General features: G+C 38.0%; 3 protein-coding genes across 4 annotated transcripts in view; 1 reads left to right on the forward strand and 2 right to left on the reverse strand.

Annotated features, from left to right (window-relative positions):
- Window positions 1–8,774, reverse strand: part of TwdlE (TweedleE) — a 23,707-nt gene extending 14,933 nt beyond the window's left edge. Inside the window, exon 1 of the mRNA XM_069508752.1 lies at window positions 8,644–8,774. The gene's annotated coding sequence lies outside the window, so the exon portion shown is untranslated. The remainder of the gene's footprint in view (window positions 1–8,643) is intronic.
- The window catches only part of LOC117996289 (sodium-coupled monocarboxylate transporter 1), a 25,482-nt gene extending 9,773 nt beyond the window's left edge, over window positions 1–15,709 (forward strand). For both annotated transcript variants that reach the window (XM_034984336.2, XM_069508729.1), the window contains 9 exons: window positions 4,876–4,943; window positions 6,157–6,311; window positions 7,264–7,507; window positions 8,665–8,780; window positions 10,345–10,444; window positions 11,206–11,376; window positions 12,599–12,750; window positions 13,507–13,705; window positions 14,190–15,709. In XM_034984336.2, coding sequence (XP_034840227.1) covers window positions 4,876–4,943; window positions 6,157–6,311; window positions 7,264–7,507; window positions 8,665–8,780; window positions 10,345–10,444; window positions 11,206–11,376; window positions 12,599–12,750; window positions 13,507–13,705; window positions 14,190–14,468 — 1,484 coding nt within the window. In that variant the 3' untranslated portion in view covers window positions 14,469–15,709. The remainder of the gene's footprint in view (window positions 1–4,875; window positions 4,944–6,156; window positions 6,312–7,263; window positions 7,508–8,664; window positions 8,781–10,344; window positions 10,445–11,205; window positions 11,377–12,598; window positions 12,751–13,506; window positions 13,706–14,189) is intronic.
- Window positions 15,710–15,728: 19 nt separating this feature from the next.
- Grasp65 (Golgi reassembly-stacking protein 2) lies at window positions 15,729–22,115 on the reverse strand. Its single transcript, XM_034984346.2, has 5 exons — window positions 21,962–22,115; window positions 21,602–21,886; window positions 20,959–21,270; window positions 20,104–20,392; window positions 15,729–19,089 (listed from the first exon to the last, which is right to left on the reverse strand). Exons 1-5 carry the CDS (start codon window positions 22,022–22,024, stop codon window positions 18,704–18,706), a joined length of 1,335 nt encoding a protein of 444 aa, XP_034840237.1. The 5' UTR covers window positions 22,025–22,115; the 3' UTR covers window positions 15,729–18,703.
- Window positions 22,116–22,775: the final 660 nt, after the last annotated feature.

The following is a 22,775-nucleotide window of genomic DNA, read 5'->3' on the forward strand; positions in this document are numbered from 1 at the left end:
TGGGTTGCTTTCATAAAATAATGCTTTTAGAAATACATATAGTAATGTGTCAATTTATATGCAAGACTGTTGTTTTATGATATAAATGGTCTAAGATTATCTACGGAGAAACACGTAAAATGTATGATGTCGTAACGACAACAACGTAGGCAACTATCACGTAATTAGCGAACACTTAAACGTAACAATTAATTATTAAGATTGGGTACAGATACCTCTGTATTTTTTTAAGAAAATACATCAAACATTGCATTTAATGTTTAATAAATTGCATTTTTTAAGTAAATATTATAATGACTTATAAAGGAATACGACAAACAATAATAATAAAATTATTGTTGTTAAACTGGAACCAAAACAAATCTACCATGGTGTTTGTTTTGATTAAAAGGAGGATACATACCTACGTAACACTGGCCAAAAAATACATCTACTTATATTTAATTCTAAACACGACTTGTGTACACATAGGTACACATAGTATTTGGTTACCAAATAATCTTTAGTATCGATTCAGGGTCGTACATATTCTTGTTAATTTTATAAGAAACCTATATACCTACCTACCTCGTGTATACCTAGTGTATATTGACACGTTTACTGTTTTATTAGATTTCAGAAAATTCAACATCATATCGGAAAAATGAATTACCATTTCCGGTAAAAACTAAAAAAATCTAGATATTTGGACGAGTTTAAAAAAATTTTGTTTATCGAAGAAATTGTATACAATTATTGTGTTTCTATTTCAAGATGAATTTAGATTAAATACCTAAAGAGCACGTAATATTGAAATTAAAAGTTATTGTACCCACCTTTAGGTATAGGTATAGTTTTTAAATAATAAAAGCACAATTTTTTTCATTTAGGCCCTTAACAACAAATAGCTTTCTTCATATCTATAGTAAGCGACAGGTCGAGATGGCAATCAGGGAGGAAACGCCCCGCACACCCGCCGCGCTAACTCAGTGTGGGCAAGCGCGGGTGACATGCGGCTGTACGGGGCATCCCTCCGCCTCATACCTCGATTGCCATCTCAATCTGTCGCCGACTACGCCTATATTTAAACGTCATAAAAGGATTTTGATACGGTCTACTAAAACGATCAATAATTCTTTAATGTCTGGGGCTTATTATGGCTATGGTATAGTTATGTAATCTAACTTTCAGCCTTAATCAAGCCCCTCCTCAAAGTTTCGCACCAGCTCTCTAGCTATAAAGTCGTATAGCTAGGTACCTATTTTTTATTATCAGATAATAATGCCCGCGACTTCGTTCGCGTGGATTTATTATTTTTAAGAAATCCCGCAGGAACCGTGGACTTTTACGGGATAAAAAGTAGCCTATGTGTTATTCCAAGGTAGGTATGATCAGCCAAATCCGTCCAGTAGATTTAGCGTGAGAGAGTAACAAATTACAAACCCACACACACACACACAAACTTTCGCTTTTACACAATATTATGATACATTTATACGTACCTACTACATAATATAAAATCAAAAATTAAGTTAACAGCGGTAGATATCACGTTAACTTACGCAGTTCAAAAAATTTAAATTGAGTATCCTAAATATTCATGAAATAAAAACTAGATATGTACCACATATTAACTGAATCTAAATATACAAAAGAAAACCCTGACTGACTGACTGATCTACCAACAGCTCAAACTACTGGACGGATCGGGCTGAAATTTGGCATGCGGATAGCTTTTTATGACTTAGGCATCCGCTAAGAAAGGGTTTTTGAAAATTCAACCCCTAAGGCGGTAAAATAGGGGGTTGAAATTTGTGTAGTCCACGCGGACGAAGTCGCGAGCATAAGCTAGTAGGTACCATAAAAGTAAAAAGTTTTTCTAGAAAAAATGAAAAAAATACCTCCTAGTCATTAGAAACTTAAAAAAATCTTTAACGCGTAGTTATACCTTGCCTAATTAGTCTCACGGAAAGATACATATAAAAATACAAAACTCAATTTGCTCGGTGAAAATTTTTGTGGAATGGTTGACTCGAAAACGGCATTTTAATTAGTCCAATTTTAGAGAGGAGTGCGTAATTTGAATTTGGAGCTTAAGAATAATAATGCATGCATAGTTCTGTTCTCTTCATGTAGGTAATTCATTAGTAGGTATATCTACTAGGGAAAAATATGGTATATAGTCCGCAACAGGTTGAGATGAGAATTGGGGTATGGGGACGCCTCGACCACCCGCACGTCGTCCGCGCTCGCCCGCACCGGATTAGCGCGGGGCTGTGCGGGTATGCGGGGCGTTACCTAGCCGGTAGCCATCTCGACCTGTCGCGTAAGTGCTATACATAGATATGTATAATAAACGCTAATGCCGTTAAAAATCAATTCTCACATGCACCAACCATTCGATACCTACCCGCTCTATAAATAAATACATGCAAGATGCATGCAAGACATTAAAGTTTTCGAAACAGGCGATATAGAGCATACGAATTTTATTAGGTTTCGTTGCATAAGAATTTATGTATTCTAAAGAGCCCATTGTTCTAAAATTGGGCAGTGGTTACGGGGCTATGAAGTCACTGCAAATAATAAAGCTATCCTTTATTTTATAACTACCACCGCGACTTCGTTCGCGTGGATATAGGTTTTTTAAAAATCTCGTGGGAACTCTTTGATTTTCCGGGATAAAAAGTAGCCCAAGTGTTAATCCAGGGTATAATCTACCTATTTATTTTATTTTATTTTAATTTTTCATTTACCGAAATTGTAGTTACCTACATAAAATAAAATAAAATAATTTCATTTTTAATAATTTATTTTTTATTTTTTATAGAAATTGTGTTACATAGTAGTGATAAATTAAGTTACATTGGAAATGCTTATCTCTGAATAGAGATTCTATCTCCATTCCAAAAAGCTAAATCCGTCCAGTAGGTAGGCAGTTTTTGCGGATAGAGTAACAACACACGCACACTGCACACACACGTACATTTATAGTACCTTGCCTAGACATATATATGGTTAAAAATTTCGAGATGACACAAATCTAAGCAGGCTTTTCTATCTATCGTAGATACATAGTACTCCGGTCAATTTAGACAAAAATAGTGGTTAAATAATAAAAACTACAAAAGTCATCTGTTGTAGAAAGAATAGCTCTGCTTCTGTTATCTTTAAGAGTCCCCAGACGCAACCTATTATCTCCCAAAGTCACCATGATCCAAACAAACATCCAAACAAACGTGTTATTTTATTTTTTTATTTTCTTTATTTTCTTTATTGGGTTTACCAACAGCTTAGTCATTCACAAATACAGTCACAAAAACAATTTTAACTATGTAAAATACATTCACAAAATGACAAGCTTATTATAGGCAACCACAGCATGCATAAACTTAACATACATTTCCTAAAGCTAATTAACAAAATTAAATTACATTACATAAATAATACAGATTAATATAAATAATACATAAATAATACAGATTAATGATTATTATTTACATACAAATATTTGTTGTATGTGTATACTTATTTATTTAATTATTTTTAATCATCACTTCGCACCTATTGCTTAATACTATATCTAGAAATTTTCGCCTAAACTGAGCATAACTATTAGAGAATATGTCTATTTCACTCTGTTGACGCACGCTGTTGTTATAGAGATCAGAGATTCGAGGAATGGCGGAATGTTTACCTAAGTTAGTTCTGCAATACCTGACATATAACAAATTACAAGGGTGCCGCGGATAATTCATGCGTGGTGCTTTAATCGCAAATCTATAAAGCAGTTCAGAACAATCAACTTTGTTATTAAACAGCTTGAACAAGAATGTCATGGCTATTAGATTTCTTCTATCCCCAAGGCTAAGTTTTTTGAAAAAAGCAAGTCTTTGTTCATAGTTGTGAAGGTTTAATCTAAAACGAAAAGAAAGCTGTCGCAAGAACCGTTCCTGGACACGCTCAATTCTTTTGATCTGGACTTTAGTGAACGGTGACCAGATCATACAACAATATTCTAGTCTGCTTCGTACATAGCAGTCAAAAAGTCTTATTATAGTAGTACTTTTCTTAAAGTTTTTGGTACATCTAAGAACAAATCCAAGTGATCTATTTGCCAGGTTCAGGGTTTTGTCAATGTGAGGGATAAAACTCAGTTTACTATCTATAACAACACCTAAGTCACGAATTGAGTCAACTTCGACCAACCGCCTGTCATCAATATAATATGCAGATAATATCTTATTCTTTTTCCGCGTGAATTTAATGTGAAGACATTTGTCAACATTTAGGAACATTTTATTTAACTTACACCATTTACATAGTCTATAAAGATCCTCCTGCAATAATTGTACATCAGCATCCCCTTTTATAATCCGAGTTAATTTTAAGTCATCAGCAAAAAGGCTTACATTGCTGTTATTAAAAATTTCAGTAATATCATTAATGTAAATATTAAAAAAGAGAGGACCCAAGTTGGAAAGTGGAGAGTGGTTGGTGTTGGAGACTATACGCCGAGAAACTTTCAGTTTTTATAAAATAACGAAGGTCTGGCACGCGCCGGCTCTCTCTAATGTGCATGCAATAGTCATAGGTCAACAAGCACGCAACTTTGCCATTTTGTTAGTATTTTGATGCAATTTGAAAATTGTGTTTTATTAACGATATTTTTTCTAGCATCTTATAAAATTATGATTGATTCATAGCTGTTATAGCAAATAAATAAGCAAACATTTAAAATATCAAACTTTCAAAAGAGAAATAAATGTTCCTGTCACGAATCTTGCACTTACAATTATTACTTTACGTCGAAAGTGTTAGCTAGAGAGGTAACCAACCTACTGTACCGAAAGCATCATATTTCACTAAATAGTAACATTTTTTAATGATTTCCAGTAACGGGCTTGAACACATATTTAGCAGTGTCAGTAGTCTACATAGTGTGCATTTTCTACGCTTCCCAGGCAAGTAATATCGTATCTCTACTTAGATTATATACAGGGTGTAACCAGAACGCTAGTAAAAACTTAGCGTTATTGTTATACTACCTAAACACAATCCAATATCAAAAACCATTTGTTTCATTTTGTAGTTTTAGTGATTTAGTAATTTTCAAAACTTGGGTCAGTGCTCCTCCAACGACGCGGCATTGACTCCGAGTGGCCTACTTACGCAACGTTCGTTGACCTCTAGCGTCAGTCAGATGATTTATTTGCAATATATCGTAAACTTTTACAAAATTATAATTTTTATATTTTATTCGCGTTTTTTTGTGGTATCATATCAGTAATCATCAGTACTATCAACTGACTTCGTTTTTGCCTGCGTTCTGGTTACACCCTGTATAGGTACCTATACTTTAGCTGTTTCACACAGGCATCTAATTTTTTATCCAAAAACCTAACTAAGATTAATAAAATCAAGGGGCTAGTGTCAAAACATGGTCAAAACGAAAAAATGCTGACTGTGAGATGACTCTATACCACGAAACGACTCGCAAAAGGCGTACGCAACGCATATAATATGGAATATCACAAGGCATGCAGTAGGCACCGAAAGGCGAAATCACGGTCGCGTCAGCAGAGATCACAATATCTGCATCGATCTCTTTTGACATCATACGGATTTCATAGCAGCGCCGTATGCACTATGCAGCTGACTCTTTCTGTTGTCAATATCTTTCGCATTTTCAGTAGGACCTAACCAACCTATAAAAATGGCCTCGTGGTTCTAGTGTTTAGCATGTTCGACTGCAGGTACAGGTCCTGGGTCCGATTCCTGGGTCGGACTAAAAAGTGTCTGTCTAGTAGTTCTCAGTATAGACAGTACCAACTAGCCCGAGTTAGGGAGGTGGCGGTATGCTAGCCTCGTGCCTCGGAGAGTATGTATCTACTTAAAGCCGTCGGTTCTGTATCCTAATCTTTCTCCTGTCAAGCCGGATCGGAGAGTTCATATGTGTGTAATCTCTATAAAGATACGCCGCTATGAGTGAAGTTCAGTCGGGAGGACTTACTGAATAATGAGATTTTAGTCGTATGTTATCATCTTTACTTTTTCAAAAGCTTTTTATCTCGTTCCGCGCCTTGCCACGCACTGTTTTTCCTATATGTATTAGGTACCGCATTCGGCAGCCGAATTTTCAATGTACCTATTGAGTAAGAATTTATTATTTTTCAGGGCGGCATGAAGGCGGTGATCATGACGGACTCATTTCAATCAGTGGTGCTCCTTGGATCTCTCGCTGTGGTTCTAGCGCTGGGTGCTGAGCGAGTTGGCGGCTTGGACTCAGTGTGGGACTACGCAAGACGCACCGATAGGCTACATTTTTTTGAGTAATTTTGCTTTTATGCTGTCGGCTCACTCCAGCGTTCACTTTTATATTAAGAAAATATCAAAAAAAGTTGCTTTTGTTTTATCAATTTGCAAGTGCCTACTTACTCGAGATGGCAATCGGGGTGTGAAGCGGGGGACGCCCAGCACACCCGCACTCGCCCGCACCCGCTGTGTGGGTGTGCGGGGCGTTCCCTCCCCGATTGCCATTTCAACCTGTCGCGTGCTATGGGTACCCTTAGTTTTCCTAGTAGGTAAAGTCACGAGAAAAACTAGTACCTAACGAATAATGTGTGATTGTGAGAAATATTATATCTACTATTTTAGTAGGTAGTAGGTACCTAGGTACGACATAGATGTACTAACGTCTTGCGTTATGAAAAGCGCATTTCATGTACCTAATTACACCACCAGCGGCGATGCGTTGTAGTGAAACAATGCTTGGGAAAATCTTCCGTGATGGACGGCTTGCTCTATGACCTTAAGGCTTGCTACATAGCGCGCGACGATAGCAGTACGACACGACAGTACGACACTGTGTACTTTTATCTTTTTACTAGCTGATGCCCGCGACTTCGTCCGCGTGGATTTAGGTTTTCAAAATCCCGTGGGAACACTTTGATTTTCCGGGATAAAAGTAGCCTATGTGTTAATCCAGAGTATAATCTATGCTCATTCCAAATTTCAGCTAATCGATAACGACCTACCGCCCAGCGTTATGCTGACGGCAGGATGCCCCGTAGAAACCGATTAAGGTATGGGTTTAATAAAAACTTCCACCCTACTTCTTTCAAGTTAGGTCGCTGCTGCTTTTATCATTAGAAGAACAGGAATAATAGAAGATACAATTTTATTTACTATCGTACCTATTGTGTATACACAAGCTGTCGATACCTACAACTAGCCTCCGAAGTATATTATAAAATACCTAAGTAACAATGTTTTCTATTATAGCATGAATCCGGACCCAACAGTGCGGCACTCGTTTTGGTCAGTGGTGGTGGGTGGAACAGTCTATTGGATCAGCATGTTCTGCGCCAACCAGGCGTCTGTGCAAAAGTATCTCTCCGTAGAGCGCGTGTCCCAGGCCCGTATTGCGCTTTGGGTGTCCGCTATCGGGCTGGTGGCGGTGTACTCTGTGAACTTTACCACCGGAGCTCTTCTCGCCGCGCATTACGCAGGATGCGACCCAATACAGGTAAGATACTTTGATTGGGGTTGGACATCGCGAGACAAATTAGAAATCATAACCCGATGTCTTACCCAAGATGTCGGATGTCTTAGTTTCCTACCAACCGTTTACAAAAAAAGGTTCTTGCAAATAGGTAAGTAGGTAGGTGGACAGACGACAGTAAACCTTAGCAGGGAGAACCTGGAGATCTCTTCAAGATATTTAGGTCTTTTGAATGTCCAGGAGTTGACGTGTATCGGGTAAGACGATGAAGATTATAGAATTCTAATTGTTTTAATGCTTTTTTTAAAATTCAGATACAAGTAAGCCCTTGATATCTCACCTGGTGGTAAGTGATGATACTGTCTAAGATGGAAGCGGCTAACCTTGATGCCAGTTTTTTTTATTTAACCCACACACCCCTTTGGTCTCTACACGGCATCGTACCGGAACGCTAAATCGCTTGGCAGCACGGCTTTACCGGTAGGGTAGTAACTAGCTGCGGCCGAAGCCTCCCATCAGACAAAACCAGAAATTTAGAAATTATAAAATTCCAAACCCCTGCCGGGAATCGAACCCGAGACCTCCCACTAATAAGACCACGGCGTTTACCACTGCGCCAGGGAGGTCAACTTCACGCTATTAGGTATTTCAAATAACCCAAAACCCACTTTGGGCACACCTCCCCTACATACCTAATTTAGTCTTAGTCTATATAAAGTTAAAACAAACACAGTACGTAATAATGATTGATGTAAATTAACCTACTTAGCACACGGCCGAATGTAGAAACACAGGTAGAAACGTCAATAAAGTACCTACATAATATTTATTTGCTAATCACCGTCCCGCACTAGGTTAGCGTGGGGGCTGTGCGGGTGTCCGAGGCGTTCCATCCCCGATTGCCATCTCGACCTGTCGCATACTATGTAATTTTACCTATGTAATTTTTATAGTGTTTTCTACCTTCAAGGAAATAATTCTTCTAAATTCTAAATAATTTTAAATAAGTACATATCAAAAATTGCGGACCGGTAGGATTCGAACCCGCGTCTCCTGGATCGGGTCCGACGCCCTGACCGCTAAGCTACGGTTCGCTGGTACCTATGTATTAAAAATTATGTTAGACTATTTTAAAATAATGTTATAAACGTATAACTTACCTCAATGATCACCTACCGCAGGCCGGCATCATAAACGCCTCCGATCGTCTTCTTCCATTGTACGTGGTTGGACAACTGGGTGACTATCGTGGCGTTCCCGGGTTTTTCGTCGCCGGCATCTTCGCGGCTAGCCTAGGGTGAGAACAATAGATTTTATTTAAAAAGTCTTCTTATCCACACTTCATGCTATAAGCGAAAAAAGCTGTGATAGCCTAGTGGTTACGAAATCCGCCTCCTCATCGGAGGTCGGAGGTTCGATCCCGGGCACACACCTCTAACTTTTCGGAATTATGAGCGCTTTAAGTAAATAAAATATATCACTTGCTTTAACGGTGAAGGAAAACATCGTGAGGAAACCTGCATGCCTGAGCATTTTCCATAAAGTTTTCATAGGTGTGTGAAGTCTGCCAATCCGCACTTGGCCAGCGTAGTAGACTATAGCCGAAAACTATTCTCACTCTGAGAGAAGACTGTGCTCTGTAGTGAGCCGACGATAGGTTGATCATGATGATGATCCACACTTCACTTTAATGTTCACACTTCACTTTATTAAACAGCACTACTGACTCCGCTAATATATTTTATTGCCCGACTAAATAAACGGTAGTATGTATTACTTACCCTATAAGTAGGTACAGCTATTTTTTTATAGTAAAATACACAGAAAGATAAATATTTTTTAACTCTATTCCAATTAGTTTATGTATTTAATCGATCTTTAAAGCACAATACATTAAGTGCTTATCTATTTTTGAAAATTAGGTAACGAAATATACCGAATCGCATGAGCTCAACTCGGAAACTAATTCAAAAGCTTACTTGATTCCATATTTAGGACCTAACTAGAAATGACCAGCCTCCATACCGGATTCAATTATTGGGATCTCAATTCTCAATTTATAGAAGACAGTAGGTACATAGAAGCAATTAGAGTTATATTTTGACATTTTGCATTGTCAATATAACAATATAATGGAGAGCCAGCGCGTGCCAGACCTACTTTATTTTATAAAAGCTGAAAGTTTCTCTGCGTATTATCCCCAATACTGGGAGCAACGTTTGTTTTTTGGACGTTTGTTTGGATCCTGGTGGCTTTGGGAGATAACAGGTAATAATAAAGGTGTAAAATAAATAATAAACACCTTTGGACTTTTAAACTTTGAGGGCGTCAGGGTAGGAGGTTTTCACAACACGGCAATGCATGATGTGATTTCTAATGCTGTTCCGAAGAAAATATAAAAAAATTAGGCTATACTTTGACGTAGCTAAGATTTTTTTACACCTTTAAAATGTTATCTCCCAAAGCCATCATGATCCAAACAAACGCCCAAACAAACGTTGCTCCCAGTGTTGGGGACAATACGCAGAGAAACTTTTAGCTTTTATGAAATAACGAAGGTCTGGCACGCGCTGGCTCTCTCACTCTATAACATAAGTGATCCTTTTGTCTATCAACAAAGTACAGGTAGATTTGAAACTATTTGTTGATCGCGGCTTCGTCCGCGCGGAAACATTGCATCCCGTGGGGCTGAAATTCTATACAACTTAATTCCAAGATCACTTTATAAAATATCTTCAACCCGTATGTGCAAGTCCCATCAAAATCGTTTTAGCCGTTTCAAAATTAGTCTGAACGAACCGGTAGGTACTATTTGAGTTTTATTCAGAGGTAGGTAATTAACTTACTTTATTAATTTTCAGAACCGTAGCGTCTGCGCTCAATTCTTTAGCAGCTGTTGCTTGTCAAGACTTAGCAACGGGACTTTTAGGCATAACTTTACCAGAAGAGAAAGGGGCAGCTGTAAGTAATGTTTTTAATTAATATACAGGCTTGCCGCATAATATCAACTGAAAAACTTTCTGGCGCACTCACTCTGCGAACATCGGAAGTCTAGTACCTACTTAGGTCTAGGAAGTATAAAATGGAATGCCTTCCGGATCGCTTTAGATTTTTTTAACAAAACGCGGCAGCAACGTCTTAAACTTTATTTTATTCACTACTAAATAGATGATGCCCGGGACTTCAGTTTATTTTAATCTCTTTGTGAACTCATTGTTTCTCCAGGATAAAAATTTGCCTGATGTCCCTCTCCGGAATGCAACCTATATACAGACCAAATAGATAATGCCCGCGAATTCGTCTAGGAAATCCTGTGGGGACTCTTTGATTTTCTGGGACAAGAAGAGGGTCCTTCCCTGAGATGCAAGCTATCTCTGTACCAGATTTCGTCAAAATCGGTTAAACGGATGACACATTTTCGCATTTATAATATTACCTACTATAGCTTATTCCTGCGATTTTATCCGCATGGACTACACAAACAATTTCAAAAATCCTTTCCGGATGTCTACGTCATATAATATCTATTTGCATACGAAATTTCAGCCAGATCCGCCCAGTAATTTGAGCAGTGCGTTGATAGATCAGTCAGGTCACTCAGATTGTCCTTTTATTTAAATAGAAGAAGAATGGATTCGCATCTTAAACAAGACCCCTTTCTTGAGTTTAAATTTAAAAGGCTTAAATTATTAAATGCTTCAAGAAATGTTGAAATATTTCAGATAGCGAAATGGGTGTGTCTCGGCTGCGGTGCACTTTCCTTCGCACTTGTATTTGCAGTCGAGAGACTTGGGCCAGTCCTTCAACTCGCGCTGTCTTTCAATGGCATGGCTGGTGGCGTATCTCTAGGACTTTTTAGTCTTGGTATGCTTTTCCCCTGGGCTAACGCTAAGGTAAGTTATAAGTACCTTTTCTATTTAATCTTAGGGAAAGAACACGAAAAACGTTTCTGTTTTAAATACTATGAAAATGATAAGTACGATACCTAAAGTACGCGACAGGTCGAGATAGCAATCGGAGGGAACGCCCCGCACAACCGCAGAACCCAGTGCGGGTGACGTGAGGGTGTGCGGGGCGTCCCCCCGCCTCATACCCCGATTGCCATCTCAACTATAGGTATGTAAATATTGTTTACAAAAGTAGTAGGTATAAGTAACAGAAAATTTTGAAAACATTAAAAACCTGCGCAAAGTTTTAGTTTCAGTTTAGGTTGGGCGTTGATGAGTAGGTCAGTGAATCAAGACTTTTCTTTTTTATATTATACTAGCTGATGCCCGCGACTTCGTCCGCGTGGATTTACGTTTTTCAAAATCCCGCGGGAACTCTTTGATTTTCCGGGATAAAAAGTAGCCTATGTGTTAATCCAGAGTATAATCTATTTCCATTCCAAATTTCAGCCAAATCCGTCCAGTAGTTTTTGCGTAATTGAGTAACAAACATCAAAACTTTCACATTTACTATAATATTATTAGGATTAGGATTAGGATGATTTGACGATGCTCGCGGCTTTCCCCTTTTTTGGAATAAAAAGTAGTCTACGTCCGTCTCCAGGATAAGAGCTATATTTGTACCAAATACCTAGGTTAAAATAATTCCTGCAACTTGGTACATTTGAATTTCGATTTTTCTTAATCCCGCGAGAACTCTGATTTGCCGAGATCAGTAGCTTCCTTCCCCGGGATGCAAGCTTCCAAATTTCGTCACAATCGGTTAAAGGGATGAGACATGAAAAGCTAGCAGACAGACAGACACACTTTCGCTATACTATACTTAGTATTAAGTTTAGTATGGATATAGATTTAAACCGTAAGGACTTTCACCCTCACCGCCTGGGTGCCTGCAGCCTGGTGCACTTCGACCGCCCGTTGTGCCAGATCCTTTTTCCACGCACAGGCAAACTGTGGAACCAACTCCCATCGGCGGTGTTCCCACTAGATTACAACATGGGGTTATTGAAGGAGCGGACCAACGAATTCCTGGAAGGATCCTGATCTGAAAGGAAAGGATGGCGGTTCCTCTGATGCTGCTAATGTTCATGGGCGGCGGTAATCACTTAACATCAGGTGACCCGCCTGCTCGTTTGCTCACTATATATTTATAAAAAAAACGTTTTAGGGAGCTATCGCAGGCGGTGTGCTGGGCTTGGCGCTGGTGGTGGTGGCAGGCGGCGGAGCGCAGTTCGCGCAGGTGGCTCCTGTGCGCTTACCAGCGTCTGTGGACTCCTGCCCGGCATCATTTAATATGACATCCCTAAGCATAGATCCAACGTAAGTACACTTCAGTGGTTATAGGCACTTTGAGTAAACCGAGCCCTTCGGCGGAATTCCCACTAGACTACAATTACGAGGCCGGCAACACATTGGCGGTTCCTCTCGTACTCAACATCAGGGGACCCCACCCGCTCGTTAACCTCGCTCGTAAAAATACCTTACTGAATATCTGCAAATAGATAAGTACCTACTTGTTATAACAGATATCTACTCAGTATGGATTCAGAAAATAAAATGGAATTTACTCCACCAGATATTTTGAATGAGGCGGAAATCGTAAAAAATGGCCTTTTGGTTTTTTTAGAACTCTCAGTTAATTATTATTCTCAAATACTAAAGGGTATTCAAATCTACTAATCAGTAAATACTTAGTTCACCTAGCTGCATTAGGTGAATTAGTCAGTATACGACACCGAACCGATTGATTAACATTGGTCGATGAATGCTTATTTGCACCATTGCTAGTCATAAAAATTTGTAAGTAAGTATTACTGTAGCACGCAACAGGTAGAGATAGCAAATGGGGTATGAGGCGGGGAGACGCCCCGCACACCTGCACGTCACCCGCGCTATCCCGCACCGGTTAGCTCGTGGGCTGTGCGGGTGTGCGGGGCGTCCCGTCACGATTGTCATCTCGACCTGTCGTGGACTATAGTAGGTATCGCACCTAAATACAATAGATCCTACTAGTTACCTATTGTATTTAGATATACCTATATACACATCAGCCACTTGAAGGCTCTTTTTTAACAGGCAAAACCACGACGAAGCTGTCTTCTGGTTGTTCCGAGTGTCGTATCTGTGGTACTCGAGCTTAGGCTGCATCGTCACACTGCTCATCGGACTAGTGGTCTCGCTCATCACCGGCGTCACCGACCCCGCCGATGTCCCCATTGACCTCATTTCACCGCCTGTCGTCAGTTTCCTCAACTCATTGCCAATTAAATTAAAGGTAAGATACCAAGACGCGAAAATGATTATCTTTTGTGTCAGCGTTGTCTCACATAGGTGGGGTCCGCTTTCCTACGCTGCGCACTTTGCCCGGTCTTTAGCATTCGGTTTATTGAGGCTCTCAGGTCTGCGCTCACGCACGACGACCAGATAGCGCGGAAAAACTGTCTGTTTCTGCGAAATACAAGATCAGCCCTGTTTTACCACCACACGGTCTATACAGGTGACGGCAAAATTCTTGATCGCTCTCAGATGGTGACGAGAAGCGGGAACAGAAATTACACCGGATCGAGTTCATTGTACAGTACTTATTGTATCGACGCAAACACGCGGCCGCTGTAACTTCAGAACGATCAAGATGTTGGCGGTAGCTGTAAGTTTCCAAATGTGAGGGCGCGTCTCGCTTGCACGTTCAACGTAGTGCACGCCCTGAGCAGCGAAATACTTTAACCTGAATATTTCAAGTATTACCTCTTATATCGTAGAAAGCGTTGCGGGTTCCAACGAGGATGGGTCCCGAGCGGCGCAGGAGTTCGAGCGTGCGTCCGCCGAGTATGGCCGACGACAAGGACACGCGGCGCAGGCGGCGCCTGTCCGAGCTGGCGGGCGGCGTGTTCTACAGCGACGGGACCACGCTCACCCGCGGGCACGACAACCACGCCCTCGGCCTCGACTCCGAGAAACCTCCTCCCCAGGAGTACAAGCGCACAAGCTTCAAACTCGACCCTCCGTTAAGCCCTAACACTTCGACTTCGACGTGTTGAGTGTAGATAACTTATCGCACATCCTGAAGTTTAGAACAACCAATCGTACTTACTTATTTAACGTTCCGTTTTGTGCGTATTATGGTCCACTAAAACGGAGTGGAGCAGAGCGGAGATATGTTTAGCTAACCAATCAGATTATTATTATCTGATTGGTCGAATAAACACTTGCATCTATAGTTATCCTTAATGAAGTTAGTTAATTCGCCACAAAACGTTCTGATAGATGTGCAGCTTATAACAAAGTAGTTAATCAATAGCGATACCTAATATAGGTATCAAAAGGTAGGTATAGATAAATTATTTAAGAAATTGGAATTAGGTAGGACTACTTAACTCACTTAGTAGGTAGTTATTAATTATAGCATACCTTGTTATATTTTTTTATAGACATTATTGTAAATTTTGACAAACGTAATTTAAAATGTTTAAGTAAATGTTCGAATACGTGAGTTAGGTATTTGTACAGACATTTGCATTATTTTCTTATTTTTAAGCAATTTAACCAAGTCAAATTGAAATTAGTTCTGTTTGTGTGAATGCCGATAAGAAATATGGAATGAAATATCGTCTCTGGAAATGCTAACTATTTTTACCTGTAGGTAGGTACATAATATACATATTATAAATTATAATACTACTTGCTTATTTAAGCTGTTTATAGGGTTCATTATAATAATAATTGTTCACTATCTAAGAGGATTTATAGACCACACGATGTGTTCATACAGGGTGTAACCAGAACGCTAGCAAAAACGAAGACAGGTGATAGTACTGATGATCAGTAGTGATATGATATCACAAAAAAACGCGGGGAAAAAATCATATACTTTGTAAAATTTTACGATATATTGCAAAAATATAAAACATCTGAATGACGCTAGACGTCAACGAACGTTCCGTAAGTAGGTCACTCGGAGTCAATGCAGCGTCGTACGCGGGGCATTGACCCGAGTTTTGCACGCAAAACATTGCGGGTTTGAAAAATACTAAATCACTAAAACTAGTATAACAGTAACGCTAAGTTTTTGCTAGCGTTCTGGTTACACCCTGTATATTGAATTATAGTTATATCTACCTACCTACGTTTAATACCTTCTTTATAATATTATGTACCTAGGTAAGCTTGTAATAAGCCTGGGTGATTTACCATTTCTATTGACGATAGTGCTTGTTTTTAAAATGTACGAAAAGCTATAAGTAAAACGCTATTTAAAGTTCAAACTCATCGTTATTTATAGTTGAATAAAAAATATAAAATCATTGATTGTAAGTATATTTTATTATGTGCTAAATATACACATTAACACAAGAAAGTCAAATCATTGCAATTGGATATCTTTAAGTAAATCACAATAATAATACCTGACCTAACTATGGTAGAATTTTTAATTAAACAAAATGTACTAAGAGTCAGCGCGTGCCAGACCTTAATCTAAATATATAAAAGAGAAATACCACTCACTCACTCACTGACTAATCACGAAATCTCAGGAACTGTAAAGCCTACAAACTTGAAATTTGGAAGGTAGGTTCTTTCTAAGACGTAGGTGTCAGCTAAGAAATGGTTTTGAGAACATCCCCCCTAAGGGTGGGTCGAAGGTTGTATGAAAGTCGTATGTTTTTGAAGTTAGAGACATGAAAATCGACATTTAGGTTATTAGCTTAAAATAATAAAAAACTGTATGAGTAAATTTGGGAAATCCCACCCCTCCCTTAAGGGTGATAAAATAGGGGGGAAAAGTTTGTATAGAAAAGTATTAACTATTGTTATTTTTACTTGAGAAACGTAGGTTCGTTTTTGGTGGCAGGTATCAGATAAGAAATGATCTAACTAAATTCTCCCCCTAAGGAGGTGAAATGGGGGTTGAAAAGTTATATGAAAATCCTATGGTTTTGAAGTAAGAGATATGAAAATTGGCATTTAGGTATTCTGGGTTCCGTGCCTTGAGGTGAGACTGAGTGAGTAGGTAAGTGAGGCCTTTTGCAGCGGGAAAATTTCAGATCTCATAAGAAACCAGAAATTTTACGCGGACGAAGTCGCGGGCAACTGCTAGTTATTTTATAAACGCTGAAAGGTTATCTGCGTACTAGCTTATGCTCGCGACTTCGTCCGCGTGGACTACACAAATTTCAAACCCCTATTTCACCCCCTTAGGGGTTGAATTTTCAAAAATCCTTTCTTAGCGGATGCCGACGTCATAATAGCTATCTGCATGTCAAATTTCAGCTCAATCCGTACAGTAGTTTGAGCTGTGCGTTGGTAGATCAGTCAGTCAGTCAGTCACTTTTCCTTTTATTTCCTTTTAAGATTGTCCCCAACACAGGGAGGAACGATCAGCCACTAAGAAGTTTTGATCATGGTGGCTTTGGGAAATAATAGGTAATAAAGGTGTAAAAAATCTTACGTCAAAGTATAAAGGAATAGTATTAGAAAAAATGTCATGCATTGCCAAACACTTCGCAACCTCATGCCAGACATCCTCAAACTTTTAAACTTTAAGGGCGTCTGGCAGGGCATGGATTCAAATCGGACAGCCCAGGAAAATCAATTTGCTCTGTTTAAATTAAAAATTCAACTATAGTCGTTGATTACATCTTGCTTCATTTTATTCAAGATATTATGATAATTGATAATTTATAACAAACTCAATTTTAACTTTATACATATATACTAAATGCCATACAAAATTAACAATCGATTAAAACAGAACAGATTAGCAGGTAGATTGTATGCACAAACTAGCTAATGAAAACTAATAATAGCAGAGACGCAACTGACACCCAGCCAGATACATCCAGAACTTGGACTTTACTAAATTAAAAGTAATAGCAGTTAAATATATTATTGGATCACTTTGAGGAGGAAATAGATCACTGTTAGGGTTGCGTACATTCGAATGAAAAAAAATGGAACTCTTATAGGATTACTCCCCTCATCCCAATCTCCAAAACTACTGAGCCTAAGATGTTGGAAAACTCCAGGCAATAGATTTTTTACTTATAAATTACAGGAAAACCTATAATATGATCTTAAAACAACAAGGTAAATATCTCAATATTGAGCGAACAAACTTATACATTCATCATAGAGAAGCCTCGCACTTGTCCGATTTTTTATAATATTATTTATCTAATTGGATATCTGTTGCATCTCTAACTAGTTACTGTCTGCACCAACAAAGAAGTCCCGCGGTGATTTCTGAATTAGTGTTAGTGTATTTTAATATAAAGTCATCATAGTAGGTAAGTCATTCGTATCTACAGGGTTCTTAATGAATGATTATTTATTATCAAAAGAAAACATGGATTTCTTAAGTCTATGGAATTTTTTTTCGGTACAATCAAACTCAGAGTCCTTTTTGTTTGACGGCATGTGTGTTGTATCTATATGAAATAATTTTTCTACTATCTATACTAATATTATAAGTTTGTTTGTAGGAAGAAATCGCTGGAACTATTTTACCGACTTTGAAAAAAAATCTTTCCTCAGTAGAAAGCTACATTATTCCTGAGTGACATGGACCACATATATTTTTTTTAAGTAGAGATCCGTATGGTTATTGTAATAAGTTACCCGTGCGAAGCCGGGGCGGGTCGCTAGTAGCAAATAAAGCTTGAATTGAATACATGTTACAGATAATAGACAAGATTTATTAATTCTCCTGAGAATGCAAGGATATTTTAGGAAAACTACTGCAAGGAGGGTCGAATGAATCATACTCAATGTATTTCATTTAAAATTTTCAGTTTTTGCGAAAAATTCTACAAATTATAATACATCAACAAAAAAAAATTCTTCTAAAAAATCACTCAGTTTGAAGGACTAAACGATAAATTATATGCTTTAATAATATAATATTAAAATATTTCTGTGTCAATGGTATATACATTATATAAAAGGCCATTTCATATTTATGAATTTGTTTTATGTACATTATTAAATAAACATAATATTATATTATTCATTAATCGAAATTAAAATGCAGTTTTATTTTATACCAGTTATCAGATTACAGCGACACCTAATATTTCCACTACCCTAATTCATTTAGAACCTTGTACATCAGCTAATTCATTTAGAACCTTGTACATCAGCTAATTCATTTAGAACCTTGTACATCAGCTGATTCATGGAATAAAATGAACTTTTTGTTGTACAATTTACATCACTATCTTCTACAGGACTTACTTGATGGAGCACATTCTATTAATTACAGTATGTCAAAACACTTCTATGATAGCAGATCCTGCTGTTGTAGAACTTGCTGTTGATGTATTTCTTGCATGGTAGAAACAGGCAGTGTGGCGCTTACGGTTATTGATGGCATTCCGGGTAACGACACTGGTGTCACCACCGGCAAACCACTGTTCAATGGTGGAGGCTGAATAGGTGCTTGGGTAAAACTACTCATGTCAAAAGTGGGAACTAAATTTGGTGATGTTTGTTGTATAGGAGCAGGTGCTGGAACTAGGGGTTGGTTATAATTTGACATCATTGGTATATAGGGCTGTGGCTGGTTCATGGGAATACCTGGTAAATTTGGTAAGGGGGCTGGTGGCTGCATATTAGAAACTGAGGGTATACTACCTAAATTGGTCAATGTAGCATCAGCAAGGTCTGGAAAGCAAAAAATTATAATAAAATATATACAATAAGTGTTCATCTTTGCCCTAGCATGTTCACTTTAATTAACCAGGGTCTGGAAATTATTCTCAGCAGATCAACTAGCTACAATTTCTTATGCAGGGATGATATGGGCTAAATTCGCCCTCAATGAATATCAACGAATGTGCACTGTCACAACTAGGCTACATTCCTTTGATACTACAATAAGTATAGTCTGAAATAAATTCTGTTTTTCTAATTTTTTCCCAGAGAATATATACAAACTTGTATATATTCTTTTTCTGAGTGTTGTAAATTGTAACATATAAATTTTTACACATATATGTACCTACTATGTATACACAAATAACACAATGGAATAAAAATAATGTACATCTGACTAATCCATATTTGATATTATAAACGCATGTGTGTCTGTCTGTGTCTGCTAGCTTTTCACATCCCATTGTTTAATCAATTTTGATGTTTGGTACAGAAATAGCTTACATCCCAGGGATGGACATAGGCTACTTTTTGTCCCCGATAATTAAAGAGATTCCATGGGATTTATAAAAACCTAGTCACTTGAAAGAGGTTGTACCCGTGCAAAACATCTATTTGCTGCAGAGATGGTTTTCATCCCAGAAACAGATATGGACTATTTTTATTAGACAAAATCAAAGTGTTCCCTCTGGATTTTCAGAAAACTACAATCACATGGATAAAGTTACGGGCACCACCTTAGTTAATTACATAGTAGTGGGTGTTGCGAAAATAAACCCTTTTTATATCTATATATATAAAAGGAAAAGGTGACTGACTGACTGACTGATCTATCAATGCACAGCTCAAACCACTGGACGGATCGGGCTGAAATTTGGCATGCAGATAGCTATTATGATGTAGACATCCACTAAGAAATGATTTTTGAAGATTCAATCCCTAAAAGCATAAAATGGGGTTTTAAATTTGTGTAGTCCATGTGGACGATGTCGCGGGCATAAGCTAGTTTAATATACTACTTACTGCTAGAGTAAGCAGCCATATTTGATACCACAGATTGTGTTTGTGACATTGGTGGTTGAGATAACCCAGATGGTATGCTCACTTGTCCTGGCATACTTGGTGGAATATTACTAGCAGGGACAGTATGACCTCCAGGGTTAACCATAGGCACTCCAGATAAAAATTGTGGTTGTGAAGTCTGAACCGTTGGTAAAGAGCTCTGATTTGTGCTAATAAGTGGGGTTTTGTTTGTTATATTTAAGTTTTCCACTCCTGACACCAAACTCTGCTGCATTATATTTTGTGGTACCTTGAAAAATAAAATTGATATTAGGTAATTTGGTCTACAGTGCAGTAATATTTATTGACACAGGAGATAGATTCCTTGTGACATAGTGGTAGTAGTGGTAGTGGTGGTACATAATTTTTTTTTTTAAATATTTAAATCAAAAATTATCTGATTTGATGGCACAAATTGATGTTAAAGTAAATTATGATTAAAATGTCATAGACAATTGTGACCCAGGTCTGATTTAGTGGTGAGCAAATATTTATCAGAATTCCAGATAAGCAGTACAACTAAGTGATTTGTTGTTTCATTATCACTACCCATAGTATGTAGAAATGAGAACTGTGTTTGCCCTTAAATCACATCACAACATTTTTTGCATAAAAGGAAAAGCGAACTAACTGATTGACTGATCTATCAACGCACAGCTCACACCACTGGACAGATCATGCTGAAATTTTGCATGCAGATAGCTGTTATGATGTAGGGCATCCGCTAAGAAAGGATTTTTAAAAATTCTACCTCTAAGGGGGTATAATAGGGGTTCGAAATTTAGGAAGCTAGTATAATATAAATTAACAACGTACCATAGATGGTGGAATGTAATTCTGGTTTGGTGCAACTTGGTTGTTTCTTATAGGAATCCTATGCAAGTAGCCATAGCCAATGCCACATCCGAGACTTCCTTCGCCACCCCAGTTGTGATTTGGTGTGATAACAACTTCACGGCAAGCATCATCATTAATATTATAAACATAGAGCTTCAAAGCTCTGCCCTCGTGGGCTTCGATTATAGTAAACAGATCTTCACTTTCATGCATTATAGAGTCTGCTCCTATTATGTAATCAGAAAATGGCCTCAAACCACCCAGTTCTGCTGGTGATGATGGATGAACTTCCTGTAATATCAGTTCACATATAAATTTTAGGATTGAGATATTATGCATCTTTTTCTACTACTAAAATATGTTTAGGTATATGAGACTAATCTAAGGGTAAAGTAAAAGACATGCTATCATTGAGATATCAGCCTGCTTGTATACTACACAATTGAATAAAATGTATAGAGCACTATTCTGAACAAAACTACTGCTGTCAAACCAAACTCAGACACTCTACCAAGTAATAGCTTATATGTAGTAATGCATGCTTAGTGCAATAGAGATTGATATACTAAGTATTTCTGCTTTGAAATTTTTATTTAATAAGGTAACTTGCAAAACCACTTACCAATATATGCCAAACATTTTCATTTGCACCTTCATAAGAACAAAATCGAATACTGACGCCAAGAAGGCCTTGTCCTCCCCAATTTTCACTGGGTGTAATCATCACCTCCCTAACGGATTGAGTCTTTGTGCTATAAATAAGCATTTTTATTTGTTTATCAATATTCTGTTTTAAAAGAGTTTTTAGGGTATCATTGTCTTGGTCTAGTCTAGTGTTTTCAATTGCTACTATGAAGTCAAAAAATGGTTCGAGATTAGCTTTCTGACCTGGAGAACCTTCTTGGACCTGCAAAACATTGACGTGTTACTTCAGAACAACTTTAGGTATGCAATATTTCTGATGATTAGATGCAAAACTAACCCGCAATACGTGGTAACCCTCCGAACCGCCTCCTGGTACTTCAGAACTTTGTGATGAACCCATTGGATTGATAAATTAAAGGAAAACCTGTAACAATTATTCTCGGGTATTTTGAAATTTTACTAAATTTTGAGTGAGTCTTATGACAACTCAATGTTTTGACTTTGACATTTACATGGAACTTCTATAGGTACGTGGCAGTTGGCACTTGGGGCACTTCAACTTTATAAAATCTCTATGATTCCATCATTCCCTACAGTAGACACGGGTAACATTGATATAATAGCAAGGAATTTTAAGATTTTGTCTCTACTACGGTAAGTACTAAGACCTAAGACCGAAGACTCCGTCTACGAAGAGACCGGACTTAGATACAAAACTGAAAATGTATGCCTGGATTGCATGCTTCAATACCAACATTATACCTCTAATAATGTGACACCGTAGACCATAGAGCGTAGACGTTGTAAAAATCTAGACAAAGGAACGTTTGCTTTCTCATTCACACTAAAAAGAGAGCACAGATAAAGTTACTAATGTGATAAACAGTACGTAGGTAGGTAGTTACGTACGTAACTACCTACCTACGTACGTAGTACGTACGTAGGTAGTTTTAAAACTGTTGACACGTATTTTTTAAACTCTGATAATTTTTACTCAATTTTAAAATAAATACATGATATTTTAATAATAGAATGTGTTAAAAGTGTTCATAAGCCTACCAGCTAGTGATTCCTTTAAAAATCCCGATCTGTGCACATGTGTAACTATTTTATGCACTAACTTTAATCACTAAACACTACTTAGTATCTGT

Source organism: Maniola hyperantus, chromosome 3, assembly GCF_902806685.2.
Source record: "Maniola hyperantus chromosome 3, iAphHyp1.2, whole genome shotgun sequence".
Lineage (NCBI taxonomy): Eukaryota > Metazoa > Arthropoda > Insecta > Lepidoptera > Nymphalidae > Maniola > Maniola hyperantus.

Bases quoted from the DNA above. Each gene is read 5' to 3' on its own strand.
- Grasp65 (XM_034984346.2), bottom strand. From the start codon at position 22,024: ATGGGTTCATCACAAAGTTCTGAAGTACCAGGAGGCGGTTCGGAGGGT. The intron at 20,393-20,958 runs GTACGTTGTTAA...TTATTTTTCAAG, and splicing joins ATTACATTCCACCATCTATG to GTACCACAAAATATAATGCA. The intron at 19,090-20,103 runs GTAAGTAGTATA...TTTGCTTTCCAG, and splicing joins TATGGCTGCTTACTCTAGCA to ACCTTGCTGATGCTACATTG.